This window comes from Salmo salar, chromosome 01, assembly GCF_965601325.2.
Source record: "Salmo salar chromosome 01, fSalSal1, whole genome shotgun sequence".
Classification (NCBI taxonomy): Eukaryota; Metazoa; Chordata; class Actinopteri; order Salmoniformes; family Salmonidae; genus Salmo; species Salmo salar.
In genome coordinates this window covers 178,585,092-178,602,500 of record NC_138291.1, presented here as the reverse complement: position 1 = coordinate 178,602,500, position 17,409 = coordinate 178,585,092, and the positions used below count along the sequence as shown (strand labels likewise).

At 44.4% G+C, this 17,409-nt stretch overlaps 1 protein-coding gene across 2 annotated transcripts in view; it reads right to left on the bottom strand.

Annotated features, from left to right (window-relative positions):
* Window positions 1-216: 216 nt before the first annotated feature.
* Window positions 217-17,409, bottom strand: part of wdr7 (WD repeat domain 7) — a 403,835-nt gene continuing 386,642 nt past the window's right edge. For both annotated transcript variants that reach the window (XM_045693965.2, XM_082956906.1), the window contains 2 exons: window positions 8,295-8,399; window positions 217-5,641 (listed from right to left, as the gene is read on the bottom strand). In XM_045693965.2, the coding sequence (XP_045549921.1) occupies window positions 5,438-5,641; window positions 8,295-8,399 (309 nt within the window). In that variant the 3' untranslated portion in view covers window positions 217-5,437. The remainder of the gene's footprint in view (window positions 5,642-8,294; window positions 8,400-17,409) is intronic.

The window sequence follows — 17,409 nt, the reverse complement described above, 5'->3', positions numbered from 1 at the left end:
TATATATATATATCTATATATATATATATATATCTATATGTGTGTACTGTGTAATCATACCGGTCTGAATCAATAGGAATCACCATTCAACATGAATCAACTTGAGTCATTCACACAAAAGCCTAGTCAATGTGTAATCATGCAAGATACTGGTCTGAATCAATATGAATCAACATTCAACATGAATCAACTTGAGTCACTCACACAAAAGCCTAGTCACTGTCAGACATATCATTTTTATTGAACACAGAAGTCAAACACAATAGTTTTTAAACACAGACATTACAGTACGTCTTCATCAATATAATATATTATTAGGTGAACGATGGAAAGCACATATGCACGGCAGGTACACGACAGTTACAGGTACAGTCACAGAGCACCGTCAGAGCCAAACGACAACAGAGAGACAGTAGGGAAGCTAGATCAATATCATCTTCTCCATCATCATCACCACCACCACCATCATCACCACCATCTTCATCATCATCATCACCACCATCATCATCACCACCATCATCTTCATCACTACCATCATCGTCATCACCACATTCTTCATCATCACCACCATCATCACCACCATCACCACATTCTTCATCATCACCACATTCTTCATCATCATTACCACCACCATCATCATCACCACCATCTTCATCACCATCATCATCATCATCCCCACCATCGTCATCTCACTGGCAACACACTAGACAACGTTTAGCCTATTAAATAAACTGACATTGAAGTCCTTTTATGTCTCTCTATTTAAGAGAAGGGCAGCGCTGACAGATCAATAGGATACTTAAAGCAATGGCAGGAGAGACAGTTTGTGTTTCAGCACGGAGCGAGGGAGTGTGAGAGAGATGCAGAGAAGAGAGAGAGACAGAGAGAGAGAGAGAGAGAGAGAGAGAGAGAGAGAGAGAGAGAGAGAGAGAAAGACGTAAGGTAGATCTGTATTGGTCCTAGCTGCAGTTGAGCTATAGCAGAACTGAAATCTCCTGTCCGGTAATACAGAAGAATGAAAAGAGATAGAATTCATTAATTCAAAAATAAATAATGAATTGGATTGTAAAAAAGAGCATTCATGCAAGCAGGGAGAAATTTCACAGAATGTGTGACATTTAGGAAAGAAAATCTGCAGGAAGCTAGATTTCATCTTCATCAAGTCTGAGGAGTAACATTGCATAAAACTTCACGTGTCAAACTTTAGTTTCAGCTTTTAAAATCTATATTGGAGAAACATTTCAGCCAAGCAAAAAAAAAAAAAAACCCCACACTACTTGGTCCTCTCTATGAAAACATGTTAAACATCTTTGTCTCAGGGTAAATGTCACTCAGTCAACCTGAAACACAAAGACATGCCAGATCCCAGAAGGCTCCTTGATATCTGCAGGACCAGGTGGGAATAGTTTTGGTGCTGGGTTGGGTCTCCTACTGTTCAGGAAATGAGGCTGCAGCAGACAGGCAGACAGACAGGCAGGCAGACAGACAGGCAGACAGGCAGGCAGACAGGGAGCCCAGCAGCTATCCCCACTGAACGCTGTTTACAGTCTGCCTGGTGTACTCCATGCTGCTGGGGCTGGGGCCTGTCTGTCTCTGTGGTTCAGCCTAATGACAGAGACTGGCCGTGGCTCAAGGAGGGGAGGAAGGAGGAGGTAGGAAGGGAGGAAGAGATCGGGAGAGAGGGAAGGAAGCCTCACGACCTTCTCTATAGAGACCTACCCTAACTAAAGAGGTAGTCCTGCCCTCCAAAACCCACACCGTGACAGACAGTGCTCCATGTACACTAGCAGTGTATTGGTGGGAATTCATTAGCCATGGCAAGTAGGTAGCTAGCAGCCTCCACAGAGGAAGACCATGAACGGAGCGGTCCTCCTGAATCACAGGAGGTACAGAGGAAACTCAGCTTCCCCATCAGCTTAACCATTAAGGGGAAATGGAAAACTGACCCAAGATTAGCCTTCTAGGGACAAGTACACCTGAACCGCAGCCAATCACAGCAGAGCCAAGTGTTCCATACGTCTCCAGTCTGCTAGAGATGGAATGTGTTTCAAAACACTACAACACCGGTCAAAAGTTTTACAACACCTCACTCATTCAAGGGTTTTTCTTTATTGACATTTTTCCCCCCCTATTTTCTACATTGTAGAATAACAGTGAAGACATCAAAACTATGAAATAATCCATATGGGATCATGTAGTATCCCCCCAAAAAGTGTTAAACAAATCAAAATATATTTTATATTTGAGATTCTTCAAATAGTTACCCTTTGGCTTGATGACAGCTTTGCACACTCTTGGCATTCTCTCAACCAGCTTCATGAGTCTCTCAACCAGCTTCATGAGGTAGTCACCTGGAATGCATTTTCAATGAACAGGTGTGCCTTCTTAAAAGTTAATTTGTGGAATTTCTTTCCTTTTTAACACATTTGAGCCAATCAGTTGTGTTGTCACAAGGTAGGGGGGTATACAGAAGTTTCTTCAAGTGCAGTCACAAAAACCATCAAGCACTATGATGAAACAGGCTCTCATGAGGACCGCCACAGGAATGGAAGACCCAGAGTTACCTCTGCTGCAGGGGATAAAGTCATTAGAGTTAACAGCCACAGAAATTGCAACCCAATAAATGCTCCATAAGGTTCAAGTAACAGACATCTCAATATCAACTGTTCAGAGGAGACTGTATGAATCAGTCCTTCATGATCAAATTGCTGCAAAGAAACCACTACTAAAGGACACCAATAAGAAGAAGAGACTTGCTTGGGCCAAGAAACACGAGCAATGGACATTAGACTGGTGGAAATGTGTCCTTTGGTCTGGAGTCCAAATTGGATATTTGATTTTTTTTAGAATTCAAGGCCCACTTAACCAGCATGGCTACCACCACATTCTGCAGCGATACATCATCCCATCTGGTTTGGGTGTGGTGGGACTATCAACACACCTCCAGGGTGTATAAGGGCTATTTTACCAAGAAGGAGAGTGATGGAGTGCTGCATCAGATGACCTTGCCTCAACAATCCCCCGACCTCAAACAAATTGAGATGGTTTGGGATGAGTTGGACCGCAGTGTGAAGGAAAAGCAGCCAACAAGTGCTCAGCATATGTGGGAACTCCTTCAAGACTGTTGGAAAAGCATTGATCATAAAGCTGCTTGAGAGAATGCCAAGAGTGTGCAAAGCTGTCATCAAACCAAAGGGTGGCTATTTTTAGAATCTAAAAGATATTCTGATTTGTTTAATACTTTTTAGGTTACTACATGATTCCATATGTATTATCTCATATTTTTTATGTCTTCACTATTATTCTACAATGTAGAAAATAGTAAAAAAAAAAAAAAATAAGAAAAACCCTTTAATTGTAAAACATTTGACGGGTAGTTTACATGTCTGTCACTCTGACAGGTTAGTTACCACCCAATGTATGAAGTCTTTCGACACCTCAGACAAATTCTCCGGTGCAGGAATAAAACCCCACTGAGAGAGCAGTATCAGCTCTGTTTTTATACAGAAGTATTATAAGAAAGGAGAACCTCAAGGTTGTGTGTTAGACCCACTGATACTACGGTGTTCCATTCATCTCATTCAAAAGAATTACAAAACATAATTTAAGCAGCCTGGAAGAAAAATTTGATGAAATCCTCCTGCCAGTCACCTCTAGCCTCAGGTCTTTCTCACCTTGACTCTTTCCATCTCAATGTTTTTTTATTTCTTTCTCAGAGAAACTGCCCCCAAAAAAACACATTTTCTGAAGCTATTACAGTGGGCAGTGGAGAAAATAGATTAAGATCTTCCAAGGTTGGAGGGAAGTCAAGTCAAGACCATCAAAAGCAGTCTGACAAGATTGTGGGGGGAGAAAATGTACTTTTTTTGTGGAGAGAACTTGTGAAAAGCTTTGACACGCTTGGGCTTGTAGGTGTTCTCTGGCGTTAGAAGCTTTTACACTGCTAATGAAAGGAACTTGACAGGAGCGGAGATGAGGTGGAGAGAAGCGGAGCAGGCAGGGCAGGCAGCGCAGCAGGGAACTCACAGGGACCCCAATAACACTCGTAGCCTGTTGCCGGGCCAGGGGTTTATAACAAGAACAAGGACCCTAAAAACACTCGTAGCCGGCCCAGTGGTTTATAACAAGAAAATAATAGCATCCGCACACATTCCAGGGATATATAGTCAATGTAAAGTCTCTCTAAAATATATCCATACTCTCAGAAACTACAGTAGTATCTGTATATACTCACAACCTAGTATCTGTATGTACTCCCAGAACCTAGTATATTGTATGTACTCTCAGAACCTAGTATCTTGTACATACTCTCAGAACCTAGTATCTTCTATGTACTCTCAGAACCTAGTATATTGTATGTACTCCCAGAACCTAGTATATTGTATGTACTCTCAGAACCTAGTATATTGTATGTACTCTCTCAGAACCTAGTATCTTGTACATACTCTCAGAACCTAGTATATCTGCAGTAAGAGGATCAGGGCGACGTTTTTTTGTCTTTGCTATGCCGTGGCCGTCCTATAGGACTCCTTGGCTCAATGTACATATTAATACGAGTATCTTAGCCTGACACACTATTCTAGTCAGTATCCAACAGAAAATAAACACACAGACAGAGGTACGTAGTAAAAGGCTAACAAGCAGCAACAATAATAAAGCCTTTCTAGTGATATATTCTTCATATGATATGATCCTTCTCTTGGACCTAATAATGATATGTTTTTTTTAACACATCTTCCCTCTCTTAGGGGTGTAATATAAACATTTGGGAGGGTAGGAGAGAATGTCTTGGTAAAGCGTTCATGTTTATAAATGTGTACATCATCAGTTGCCGTAGAGGTGAGCGGGGGGTGTGTGTGTGTGTGTGTGTGTGTGTGTGCTATTTAACACATGGCTGAGATGCTTGGTGTGCAGTTAAGATAAAAGCGTAACCCACACACACACTTTACACCTGACACCTCTCAGTGCAGATCCACACGTGACCTCTCCATCACACTCACACACACACACACACACACACACACACACACACACACACACACACACACACACACACACACACACACACACACACACACACACACACACACACACAGCAATCTATTAAAGGTGTAAAGTTTACATCTAGAAGCCGAATCATCACACCAAGGGCTTTGAAAAGACCAAGACAGACTAGACAGCAACACTAGTGGTGTTTCACTTTAAATAACAAGAGGAAAGGAAACGTCTGGGGAGGAGAGGAACAACAACAATTAGATAAAGTGGAGGAATTAAAAAATGGACAACAGTGTAAACAACAGGACAATGAAATAGCAGTAATAGTAATCAATGTAAACGATAGTTGCACAGCCTTTTCCTCTCAATCACTTCCTGGTTGTGGTTAGGTAGTTGACCCCCCCCTCCCTCCTGGTGGAGACCGTTTAACCTCTGACCCCCCTCAGACCATGAAGCGGTGCTCCTTGCCGTCGTGGGCCATCAGGATAACGTTCCGGTTGGAGGTCCAGATAAGGCGGGCCAGCTTCAGGGCGTTCTGAGAGCCAGGAGAGGCAGGCTGCACCGGGGGGACCTGGTAGGTCTTGATGCACTTCAGCTGGGGGGTAGAGTTCAGCATGCCGATACTGCCCAGCAGAGATGTATTCATCTGGAGAGAGGAGGGAGCAAGAACAACAACAACAAAAAAAGAACAAAAAAAAAATAGATTTTATATTTTATTTTCCATTTTCTTGGAGAGAACAGAATTCCTCTTTTTACTTGATCAGTTTAGGGTTCTCAAGGCCCTGGAGGAGTTTAGGGTTCTCAAGGCCCTGGAGGAGTTTAGGGTTCTCAAGGCCCTGGAGGAGTTTAGGGTTCTCAAGGCCCTGGAGGAGTTTAGGGTTCTCAAGGCCCTGGAGGAGTTTAGGGTTCTCAAGGCCCTGGAGGAGTTTAGGGTTCTCAAGGCCCTGGAGGAGTTTAGGGTTCTCAAGGCCCTGGAGGAGTTTAGGGTTCTCAAGGCCCTGGAGGAGTTTAGGGTTCTCAAGGGCAAAACAGCAGGACACAGCCTCTAGGATAGTGATGTCTGCACCTTACGGTGCCAGCTCACTCCCCACCAGAACACAGCAGGCAGGGAGAAAGGAGGACAGGAGGGATTATGTTTCAACAGAACATAAAACGCTATCATACAAAAGAGGTAAACTCTTTACCTATTCTACGACTTACATGAAGTCCACATAGCATGATAACTTGTGAAAGTCAGTGTAGGGGACAGATATCGGTGATAAAGAAAATATACTACTTTAAACCTCCCTCCTCATCAAGATACATATCTAAACCTCCCTCCCCATCAAGAAACATATTTAAACCTCCCTCCCCATTAAGAAACATATTTAAACCTCCCTCCCCATTAAGAAACATATTTAAACCTCCCTCCCCATCAAGAAACATATTTAAACCTCCCTCCCCATTAAGAAACATATTTAAACCTCCCTCCTCATCTAGAAACATATTTAAACCTCCCTCCCCATTAAGAAACATATTTAAACCTCCCTCCCCATTAAGAAACATATTTAAACCTCCCTCCTCATTAAGAAACATATTTAAACCTCCCTCCTCATCTAGAAACATATTTAAACCTCCCTCCCCATTAAGAAACATATTTAAACCTCCCTCCTCATTAAGAAACATATTTAAACCTCCCTCCCCATTAAGAAACATATTTAAACCTCCCTCCCCATCAAGAAACATATTTAAACCTCCCTCCCCATTAAGAAACATATCTAAACCCTAGACTGGCAGCGTGTCTAGGAGAGAGAGACCCAGACCTAAACCCTAGACTGGCAGCGGGTCTAGGAGAGAGAGACCCAGACCTAAACCCTAGACTGGCAGCGGGTCTAGGAGAGAGAGACCCAGACCTAAACCCTAGGCTGGCAGCGGGTCTAGGAGAGAGAGACCCAGACCTAAACCCTAGACTGGCAGCGGGTCTAGGAGAGAGAGACCCAGACCTAAACCCTAGACTGGCAGCGTGTCTAGGAGAGAGAGAGACCCAGACCTAAACCCTAGACTGGCAGCGTGTCTAGGAGAGAGAGACCCAGACCTAAACCCTAGACTGGCAGCGGGTCTAGGAGAGAGAGACCCAGACCTAAACCCTAGACTGGCAGCGTGTCTAGGAGAGAGAGACCCAGACCTAAACCCTAGGCTGGCAGCGTGTCTAAGAGAGAGAGAGACCCAGACCTAAACCCTAGGCTGGCAGCGTGTCTAGGAGAGAGAGAGACCCAGACCTAAACCCTAGGCTGGCAGCGGGTCTAGGAGAGAGAGACCCAGACCTAAACCCTAGACTGGCAGCGTGTCTAGGAGAGAGAGACCCAGACCTAAACCCTAGACTGGCAGCGGGTCTAGGAGAGAGAGACCCAGACCTAAACCCTAGACTGGCAGCGTGTCTAGGAGAGAGAGAGACCCAGACCTAAACCCTAGACTGGCAGCGTGTCTAGGAGAGAGAGACCCAGACCTAAACCCTAGACTGGCAGCGTGTCTAGGAGAGAGAGACCCAGACCTAAACCCTAGACTGGCAGCGGGTCTAGGAGAGAGAGACCCAGACCTAAACCCTAGACTGGCAGCGTGTCTAGGAGAGAGAGACCCAGACCTAAACCCTAGGCTGGCAGCGTGTCTAAGAGAGAGAGAGACCCAGACCTAAACCCTAGGCTGGCAGCGTGTCTAGGAGAGAGAGAGACCCAGACCTAAACCCTAGGCTGGCAGCGTGTCTAGGAGAGAGAGAGACCCAGACCTAAACCCTAGGCTGGCAGCGTGTCTAGGAGAGAGAGACCCAGACCTAAACCCTAGGCTGGCAGCGTGTCTAGGAGAGAGAGACCCAGACCTAAACCCTAGGCTGGCAGCGTGTCTAGCAGACAACCCCAGACCGTCTCCTAGCTCATTACCAATGTAGCCGGCTAGCTGTGCGTCCCGCAGGAAGGCAGGCAGGGACCTGTGGTTTACATTTACAGTAAGGTCATTAGTGATAGGGGGCAGAGAGTCGGCAGCGTCAGGGTTTTTTACAGTCCCTCCTCTCCTCTGTGCAACTGCTGCTGGGAACAGGACAGGAGACAGCCGGGCTGGGATGTGGTGTGTGTGTGCTGGCAGGCCAGGAGACAGGACAGGCTGGAGCAGGACTAGACTACCTCTCACTGGGGGCCATTAAAGCTCCATGCTCCCCTCCACTATGCAATATCAGCTATCTTCTAGGAACGGTGAGTGTGTGTGTGCCTGTGAGTGAGTGAGTGTGCATGTTTGTGCGTGGTGTGTGCGTGGTGTGTGCGAGTACAAACCTGCCAAAAGGAGATGTGGCTGTCCGCGTTAGAGTAGGTGGCCAGGTACCTCCCGTCAGGAGCAAACGACACCGCTGTGATGGGGCCCTTATGACCATGGATGTTCTGAGAGACAGAGAGAGAGACAGAGAGAGAGACAGAGAGAGAGACAGAGAGAGAGAGAGAGAGAGAGAGAGAGAGAGAGAGAGACAGAGAGAGAGACAGAGAGAGAGAGAGAGAGAGACAGAGAGAGAGACAGAGAGAGACAGAGAGAGAGAGCGAAAGAGAGAGAGGAGAGAGAGTTAGCAGTCTTGCCATTGAGAAGGGTAGACACAGGAAAACCTGGCTCCCTGTAGAGGAAAGGCTGTGCAGCCACTGCACAACAGCAGAACCTGAGACGGAGCTGCATTTCCTGACAAAATGTAAAAAATATAAAACAATTAGAGAGTCATTTTCCCAAATTTGAAACCCTTATTGAAGGTTTCAAAGACCTCTCTGATGAGGATAGGCTACCCGTCCTGTTGGGGGAGGACGCAGAGAGCTGTGGGTTGGCAGCGCACTACATTGCTGCCTGCCATAAGATGAGGGACAGTGTCTGACAGACCAATCAACCTGCACATGTCCTCTACTGTATGCTTATTGTTATTGTTCAATGTATGGTTATTTTGACCCTTGGTTATTGTTGTTACTGTTGTCCCGTTCTGTTCTCTTTTTTATTTATATTGTAAATATCCAAAATAAGCTTTGGCAATATGTACATTGTTACGTCATGCCAATAAAGCGAATTGGGGAGGGGAGGGAGGGAGGGAGGGAGGGGGAGAGAGAGAGAGACAGATAAATGTATGACCATATTAGAGACACATATTTCCCTCAGATTACACAGATCCACAAAGAATCTGAAAACAAATCAAACATTGATAAACTTCCATATCTGTCAGGCTAAATACCGCAGTGTGCCGTCACAGCAGCAGCAAGATGTGTGTTCCGTTTCCATGACAAAAAGGGCAACCAGTGAAGAACAAACAACATTATAAATACAACCCATATTTATCTGTTTATTCTCCCTGTCACACTTCAACTACTTGCACAGTGTTACAACACCGTACATGGCCAATAATATAACATTTCAAATGTCTACATTCTTTTAAAACTATTGTGAGTGTAATGTTCACTAATGTTTCCCCTTGTTAATTGTCTATTCCATTTGCCTTGGCAATGTAAACATATGTTTCCCATGCCAATAAAGCCCTTTGAACTGAGAGAGAATGATTGAGAGCTGGAGAGATAGAGGGGGGAGAGAGATGGAGAGAGAGAGAGATAAACACAGAGAGAGAGAGGGAGGAAGGAAGAGAGATAAACAGAGAGAGAGAGGGAGGGAGGAAGAGAGAGGGAGAGAGAGGGAAAGGCACACAGAGAGAGAGAGAGAAACAGAGAGAGGGAGGGAGGAAGAGAGAGGGAGGGAGAGAGAAACACAGAGAGAGATAGAGGGAGGAAGAGAGAGGGAGAGAGGGAGAGAGAGAGAAACACAGAGAGAGATAAACACAGAGAGAGAGAGGGAGGAAGAGAAAGGGAGAGAGAGGGAGAGAGGGAGGGAGAGAGGAAGAGAGAGGGAGAGGCACAGCACAACAGCAAGCAGCTGACACTAATTGAGGAGTCCATAAACACAAACAACTTCTGGCAAAATCGGAAAAACATTTTTATTTTATCGAAACTAGAGGAATTAGGGATACAAAATTGTGACATATGGACAGCCCATTTTAAAACACTCTACAACACCGTTCAAATTGATGCAAACGCAGAACAACGCCAAATTCATGAGAAGTTTTATGGATTAGAGAAAGATGTAAAGGACAATCAAAATCCATTGGACTCCCCAATTACTGACCAGGAGCTCTATAAGAAACTTCAGGCTCTCAAATTTAAAAAAGCATGCAGACCTGATGGCATCCTAAATGAGATGCTCAAACTCACTAGTGCACAATTGTATATTGGCTATATTAAAACTGTTTAATTTGATCCTGAGTGTAGGTTATTTCCCTGACATCTGGAATCAAGGACATAACACCCAATCTTTAAGAACAGAGACAAATTTGACCCTAACAATTACAGAGGAATTTGTGTGAACAGTATTCTGGGGGAAGGGTTTCTATAGTATTAGAAATGTAAGAGTTTTAAACTTCCTTAATAGCCAAATTGGATTTATAACAAAACATTGCACGACCGATCATATTGACATGTCCATCAAAATAATACCAAAATGTATAAAATGTAAAATTGACTTCCAAAAAGCATTTGATTCTATTTGGCATACAGGACTGTTCTACAAAGTTATTGAAAGTGGTGTAGGGGGTAAAACATATGACAGTTATACTGCATCAAAACTGGCAAGAAAATAACTGTAGTCTTTAACCAGGGGCGGGGCCTTCGCCAGGGTTGCAATCTGAGCCCTGCACTCTTCAATATGACTGGTGGAGTGCTGCAGAGATGGTTATCCTTCTGGAAGGTTCTCCCATCTCCACAGAGGATCTCTGGAGCTCTGTCAGAGTGACCATCGGGTTCTTGGTCACCTCCCTGACCAAGGCCCTTCTCCCCCGATTGCTCAGTTTGGCGTGGTGGCCATCTCTAGGAAGAGTCTTGGTGGTTCCAAACTTCTTCCATTTAAGAAGGATGGAGGCCACTGTGTTTTTGGGGACCTTCAATGCTGCAGAAATGTTTTGATACCCTTCCCCAGCTCTTTGCCGCCTCGACACAATCCTGTCTGAGCTCTACGGACAATTCCTTCGACCTCATAGCTTGGTTTTTGCTCTGACATGCACTGTCTACTGTGGGACCTTATATAGACAGGTGTGTGCCTTTCCAAATCATGTCCAATCAATTGAATTTACCACAGGTAGACTCCAATCAAGTTGTAGCAACATCTCAAAGATAATCAATCTAAACAGGATGCAACTGAGCTCAATTTATAGTCTCATAGCAAAGGGTCTGAATTCTTATGTAAATAAGGTATTTCTGTTTTTTATTTCTAATAAATTTGCTAAAATATCTAAACCGGTTTTCGATTTGTCATTACGAGGTATTGTGTGTAGATTGATGTGGTAAAAAATGGTTTAATCAATTTTAGAATAAGGCTGTAACGTAACAAAATGTGGAAAAAGTCAAGGGGTCCGAATACTTTCTGAATGAACTGCTGTATTCCCCCCCTTCTGGGAATGTTCCACGCACCTGGATTTCTGGAAAACTTGGGAATTTTGTTGCCTGTTCCATCTTGGCCGCTGAGGCTAGGAATTTAGTGGAATCGTGCAACCCTAGTCAACAACTGCTCTGGGCTCTGGGCTCACTGCAGGAGGTGACCACTTCACCAGCCAATAGGTTAAAATACAGCTCACTGCAGGAGGTAACCACTTCACCAGCCAATTGGTTAAAATACAGCTCACTGCAGGAGGTAACCACTTCACCAGCCAATAGGTTAAAAAACAGCTCACTGCAGGAGGTGACCACTTCACCAGCCAATTGGTTAAAATACAGCTCACTGCAGGAGGTGCCCACTTCACCAGCCAATAGGTTAAAATACAGCTCACTGCAGGAGGTGCCCACTTCACCAGCCAATAGGTTAAAAAACAGCTCACTGCAGGAGGTAACCACTTCACCAGCCAATAGGTTAAAATACAGCTCACTGCAGGAGGTGCCCACTTCACCAGCCAATAGGTTAAAAAACAGCTCACTGCAGGAGGTGCCCACTTCACCAGCCAATAGGTTAAAATACAGCTCACTGCAGGAGGTGACCACTTCAGCAGCCAATTGGTTAAAATACAGCTCACTGCAGGAGGTGCCCACTTCACCAGCCAATAGGTTAAAATACAGCTCACTGCAGGAGGTGACCACTTCAGCAGCCAATGGGTTAAAATAGAGCAGGTGTCTTATCTGCTGATCTAGAATCAGGTCTTAACAGAGCGACAGACATTCACAGCGCTAGTCCACACAGCACAGCAGACCAGAAAGTGGGACACCTCTCCTCTCCTCTGCTCTTGGTGGGTAGGAGCGTTGGGCCAGTTAACCCACTGTTCGCCGGGCGCCGATGACGTGGATATTGATTAAGGCAGCCCCCTGCACCTCTCTGATTCAGAGGGGTTGGGTTAAATGCGGAAGACACATTTCAGTTGAATACATTCAGTTGTACAACTGACTAGGTATCCCCTTTCCCTCTACCCTCTCCTCTATCGCCCCCTCTCTCCTCTATCCCCTCTATCGCCCCCCCTCTCCTCTATCCCCCCTCTCTCCCCCCTCCCATCTATCCACCTCCCCTCCCCTCTATCAACCCCCCTCCCATCTATCCACCTCCCCTCTATCACCCCCCTCTCCTCTATCACCCCCCCTCTCCTCTATCACCCCACCTCATCTATCCACCCCCCCTCTCCTCTATCGCCCCCCTCTCCTCTACTCTATCCCCTCTATCTCCCCCCTCCCATCTATCCACCTCCCCTCTCCTCTATCACCCTCCGCTCTCCTCTATCCCCCCCCCATCTATCCACCTCCCCTCTATCACCCCCTCTCCTCTATCACCCCCCCCTCCCATCTATCCACCTCCCCTCTATCACCCCTCTCCTCTATCACCCCTCTCCTCTATCACCCCCCCCTCTCACCCCCCCTCTCCTCCATCACTCCCCCTCCCATCTATCCACCTCCCCTCTCCTCTCCAGGGCTATCAGCTGGGGCTGACGGCGTCAAGCTGTGGTGGAGTCAAGCTGTGTACAGAGAGCCAGAGATCTGTTCAGCCACAACATAACACCTCTTCAGTCCAGCCACTAGCTCAACCTGGGCCCCTGTGATGAAGAGAGTGAGGGGCTTTGGATCTGGTAATATATATATATATATATATATATATATATATATATATATATATATATATATATATATATATATATATATATATAGAGAGAGAGAGAGGGAGAGAGAGCAGCATGACCAGGTATATATATATATATATAGAGGGAGAGAGAGAGAGAGCAGCATGACCTGGTCTCTGAGACTAGGAGGACAAGAGTCAGGACTTCTCCCCAGGCAGAGAGCTGATCTCCATCTGGGAGACGAGGGATTTACTCCCTGTCACCATAACATTTTAGGGCCCCCCCCCCCCACCCCTACAAAAAAAGAAATCAGTATTTTACCGTCCGTGAACACACAATAGTAACAGTCTACAGCTACATTACAGTAGACAGACAGAGTACAAATCAGGCCTGATTGAAACAAATTCCTTTTGCCACTTGCAATTGATTGCTTTAAATCACATAGCGTGCAAACGGACACATGGACAAACGGACACATGGACAAACGGACACATGGACACATGGACAAACGGACACACGGACAAACAGACACGTCACTGACTAAGTAGCGCAGCTTCCATGTAAATAAGAAAAGTGATGTAGCAGTTTATGGTGTAATGTTACTATAATCTCTCTAAATACTGTTACTATAATCTCTCTCTAAATACTGTTACTATAATCTGTTTCTAAATATCGTTACTATAATCTGTCTCTAAATACCGTTACTATAATCTCTCTAAATACTGTTACTATAATCTGTCTCTAAATACTGTTACTATAATCTGTTTCTAAATACCGTTACTATAATCTCTCTAAATACTGTCACTATAATCTGTTTCTAAATATCGTTACTATAATCTGTCTCTAAATACCGTTACTATAATCTGTCTCAAAATACGTTACCATAACCTGTCTCTAAATACTGTTACTGTAATCTCTCTAAATACTGTTACTATAATCTGTCTCGAAATACGTTACCATAATCTGTCTCAAAATATGGTTATCATAATCTGTCTCAAAATACATTACCATAACCTGTCTCTAAATACTGTTACTGTAATCTCTCTCTAAATACTGTTACTGTAATCTCTCTCTAAATACTGTTACTATAATCTCTCTAAATACTGTTACTGTAATCTCTCTCTAAATACTGTTACTATAAACTCTCTAAATACTGTTACTATAATCTCTCTCTAAATACTGGGTGTGAGACCAGTATTTTGTATTACCTACAGAGTCTGTTGACTCTGTCAATATAAAGTCTGTTGACTGAAGTCTGGAAGTCGACCTGTCCCCCTTATTGATCTGCTGCTCCTAAAATGTCCCCCTTATTGATCTGCTGCTCCTAAAAACAGCTTTTTTTTGTAAATGTATAATACCCACCTGTATATGTGTGTGCCTGTGTGTACCTGTGTGTGTGTGCGCCTGTGTGTGTGTGTGTGTGTGCGTACCTGTGTGTGTGTGTACCTGTGTGTGTGTGTGTGTGTGTGTGTACCTGTGTGTGTGTGTGTGTGTGTGTGTGTGTGTGTGTGTGTGTGTGTGTGTGTGTGTGTGTGCGTGTCTACCTGTGTGTGTGTGTACCTGTGTGTGTGTGTGTGTACCTGTGTGTGTGTGTACCTGTGTGTGTACCTGTGTGTGTGTGTACCTGTGTGTGTGTGTGTGTGTGTGTGTGTGTGTACCTGTGTTTGTACCTGTGTGTGTACCTGTGTGTGTGTCTGTGTGTACCTGTGTGTGTGTGAGTGTGTGTGTGTGCGCCTGTGTGTGTCTGTGTGTGTAGGTGTGTGCCTGTGTGTGTGTGTGTGTGTGTGCCTGTGTGTGTGTGTCTGTGTGTGTGTCTGTGTGTGTGTGCCTGTGTGTGTGTGTACCTGTGTGTGTGTGTGTGTGTGTGCCTGTGTGTGTGCCTGTGTGTACCTGTGTGTGTGTGTACCTGTGTGTGTGTGTGTGTGTACCTGTGTGTGTGTACCTGTGTGTGTGTCCGTGACAGTGTGTTTTCTGCTCTTATCCAGCTGTACACATATTTTCTCTTTAATTATTTAGCTGCTGTTTACTGTGTCTCCCAGCAAATTGATTTTCTCTCGAGTCAAACACCATTTCCCCATTTTCTAAAAATCTGACTGGGTAGCAGGTGTTTCCTGAACTGTGTTGGTTTTGATTTGGGAGGGTAGAAAACTACTATTTGATTCCAATGACCATCAGCAGAATACCCAGGGTGCACTACAACAAATTGACAGGATAACACTGCTCTCTCCTCTTGTCATGCCCCTGGGTCAGTCTGCTGGTCAGTAGAACACACATATACCTTTTCCCCTGCAGATCAGTGTAGAGGACATGACTGAGATCTACAACTGTAGCATAAAAACACACTTTAGTCCAACAGATCCCGCTCACCTTGTGGTCACACCTGCTGTGTGTTATAACACCTTTACCTGATACATCAACTATAACCTTGTGGTTACACCTGCTGAATGTTATAACATCTTTACCTGATACATCAACTATAACCCTGTGGTTACACCTGCTGTGTGTTATAACACCTTTACCTGATACATCACCTATAACCCTGTGGTTACACCTGCTGTGTGTTATAACACCTTTACCTGATACATCAACTATAACCCTGTGGTCACACCTGCTGAGTGTTATAACACCTTTACCTGATACATCAACTATAACCCTGTGGTTACACCTGCTGTGTGTTATAACACCTTTACCTGATACATCAACTATAACCCTGTGGTTACACCTGCTGAGTGTTATAACACCTTTACCTGATACATCAACTATAACCCTGTGGTTACACCTGCTGTGTGTTATAACACCTTTACCTGATACATCAACTATCACCCTGTGGTTACACCTGCTGAGTGTTATAACACCTTTACCTGATACATCAACTATAACCCTGTGGTCACACCTGCTGTGTGTTATAACACCTTTACCTGATACATCAACTATCACCCTGTGGTTACACCTGCTGTGTGTTATAACACCTTTACCTGATACATCAACTATAACCCTGTGGTCACACCTGCTGTGTGTTATAACACCTTTACCTGATACATCAACTATAACCCTGTGGTTACACCTGCTGAGTGTTATAACACCTTTACCTGATACATCAACTATAACCCTGTGGTTACACCTGCTGTGTGTTATAACACCTTTACCTGATACATCAACTATAACCCTGTGGTTACACCTGCTGAGTGTTATAACACCTTTACCTGATACATCAACTATAACCCTGTGGTTACACCTGCTGTGTGTTATAACACCTTTACCTGATACATCAACTATAACCCTGTGGTTACACCTGCTGAGTGTTATAACACCTTTACCTGATACATCAACTATCACCCTGTGGTTACACCTGCTGTGTGTTATAACACCTTTACCTGATACATCAACTATAACCCTGTGGTTACACCTGCTGTGTGTTATAACACCTTTACCTGATACATCAACTATAACCCTGTGGTTACACCTGCTGAGTGTTATAACACCTTTACCTGATACATCACCTATAACCCTGTGGTTACACCTGCTGTGTGTTATAACACCTTTACCTGATACATCAACTATAACCCTGTGGTTACACCTGCTGAGTGTTATAACACCTTTACCTGATACATCAACTATAACCCTGTGGTTACACCTGCTGTGTGTTATAACACCTTTACCTGATACATCAACTATCACCCTGTGGTTACACCTGCTGAGTGTTATAACACCTTTACCTGATACATCAACTATAACCCTGTGGTCACACCTGCTGTGTGTTATAACACCTTTACCTGATACATCAACTATAACCCTGTGGTTACACCTGCTGTGTGTTATAACACCTTTACCTGATACATCAACTATAACCCTGTGGTTACACCTGCTGAGTGTTATAACACCTTTACCTGATACATCAACTATAACCCTGTGGTTACACCTGCTGTGTGTTATAACACCTTTACCTGATACATCAACTATAACCCTGTGGTTACACCTGCTGAGTGTTATAACACCTTTACCTGATACATCAACTATCACCCTGTGGTTACACCTGCTGTGTGTTATAACACCTTTACCTGATACATCAACTATAACCCTGTGGTCACACCTGCTGTGTGTTATAACACCTTTACCTGATACATCAACTGTCACACCTGCTGTGTGTTACAACACCTTTACCTGATACATCAACTATAACCCTGTGGTCACACCTGCTGTGTGTTATAACACCTTTACCTGATACATCAACTATAACCCTGTGGTTACACCTGCTGTGTGTTATAACACCTTTACCTGATACATCAACTATA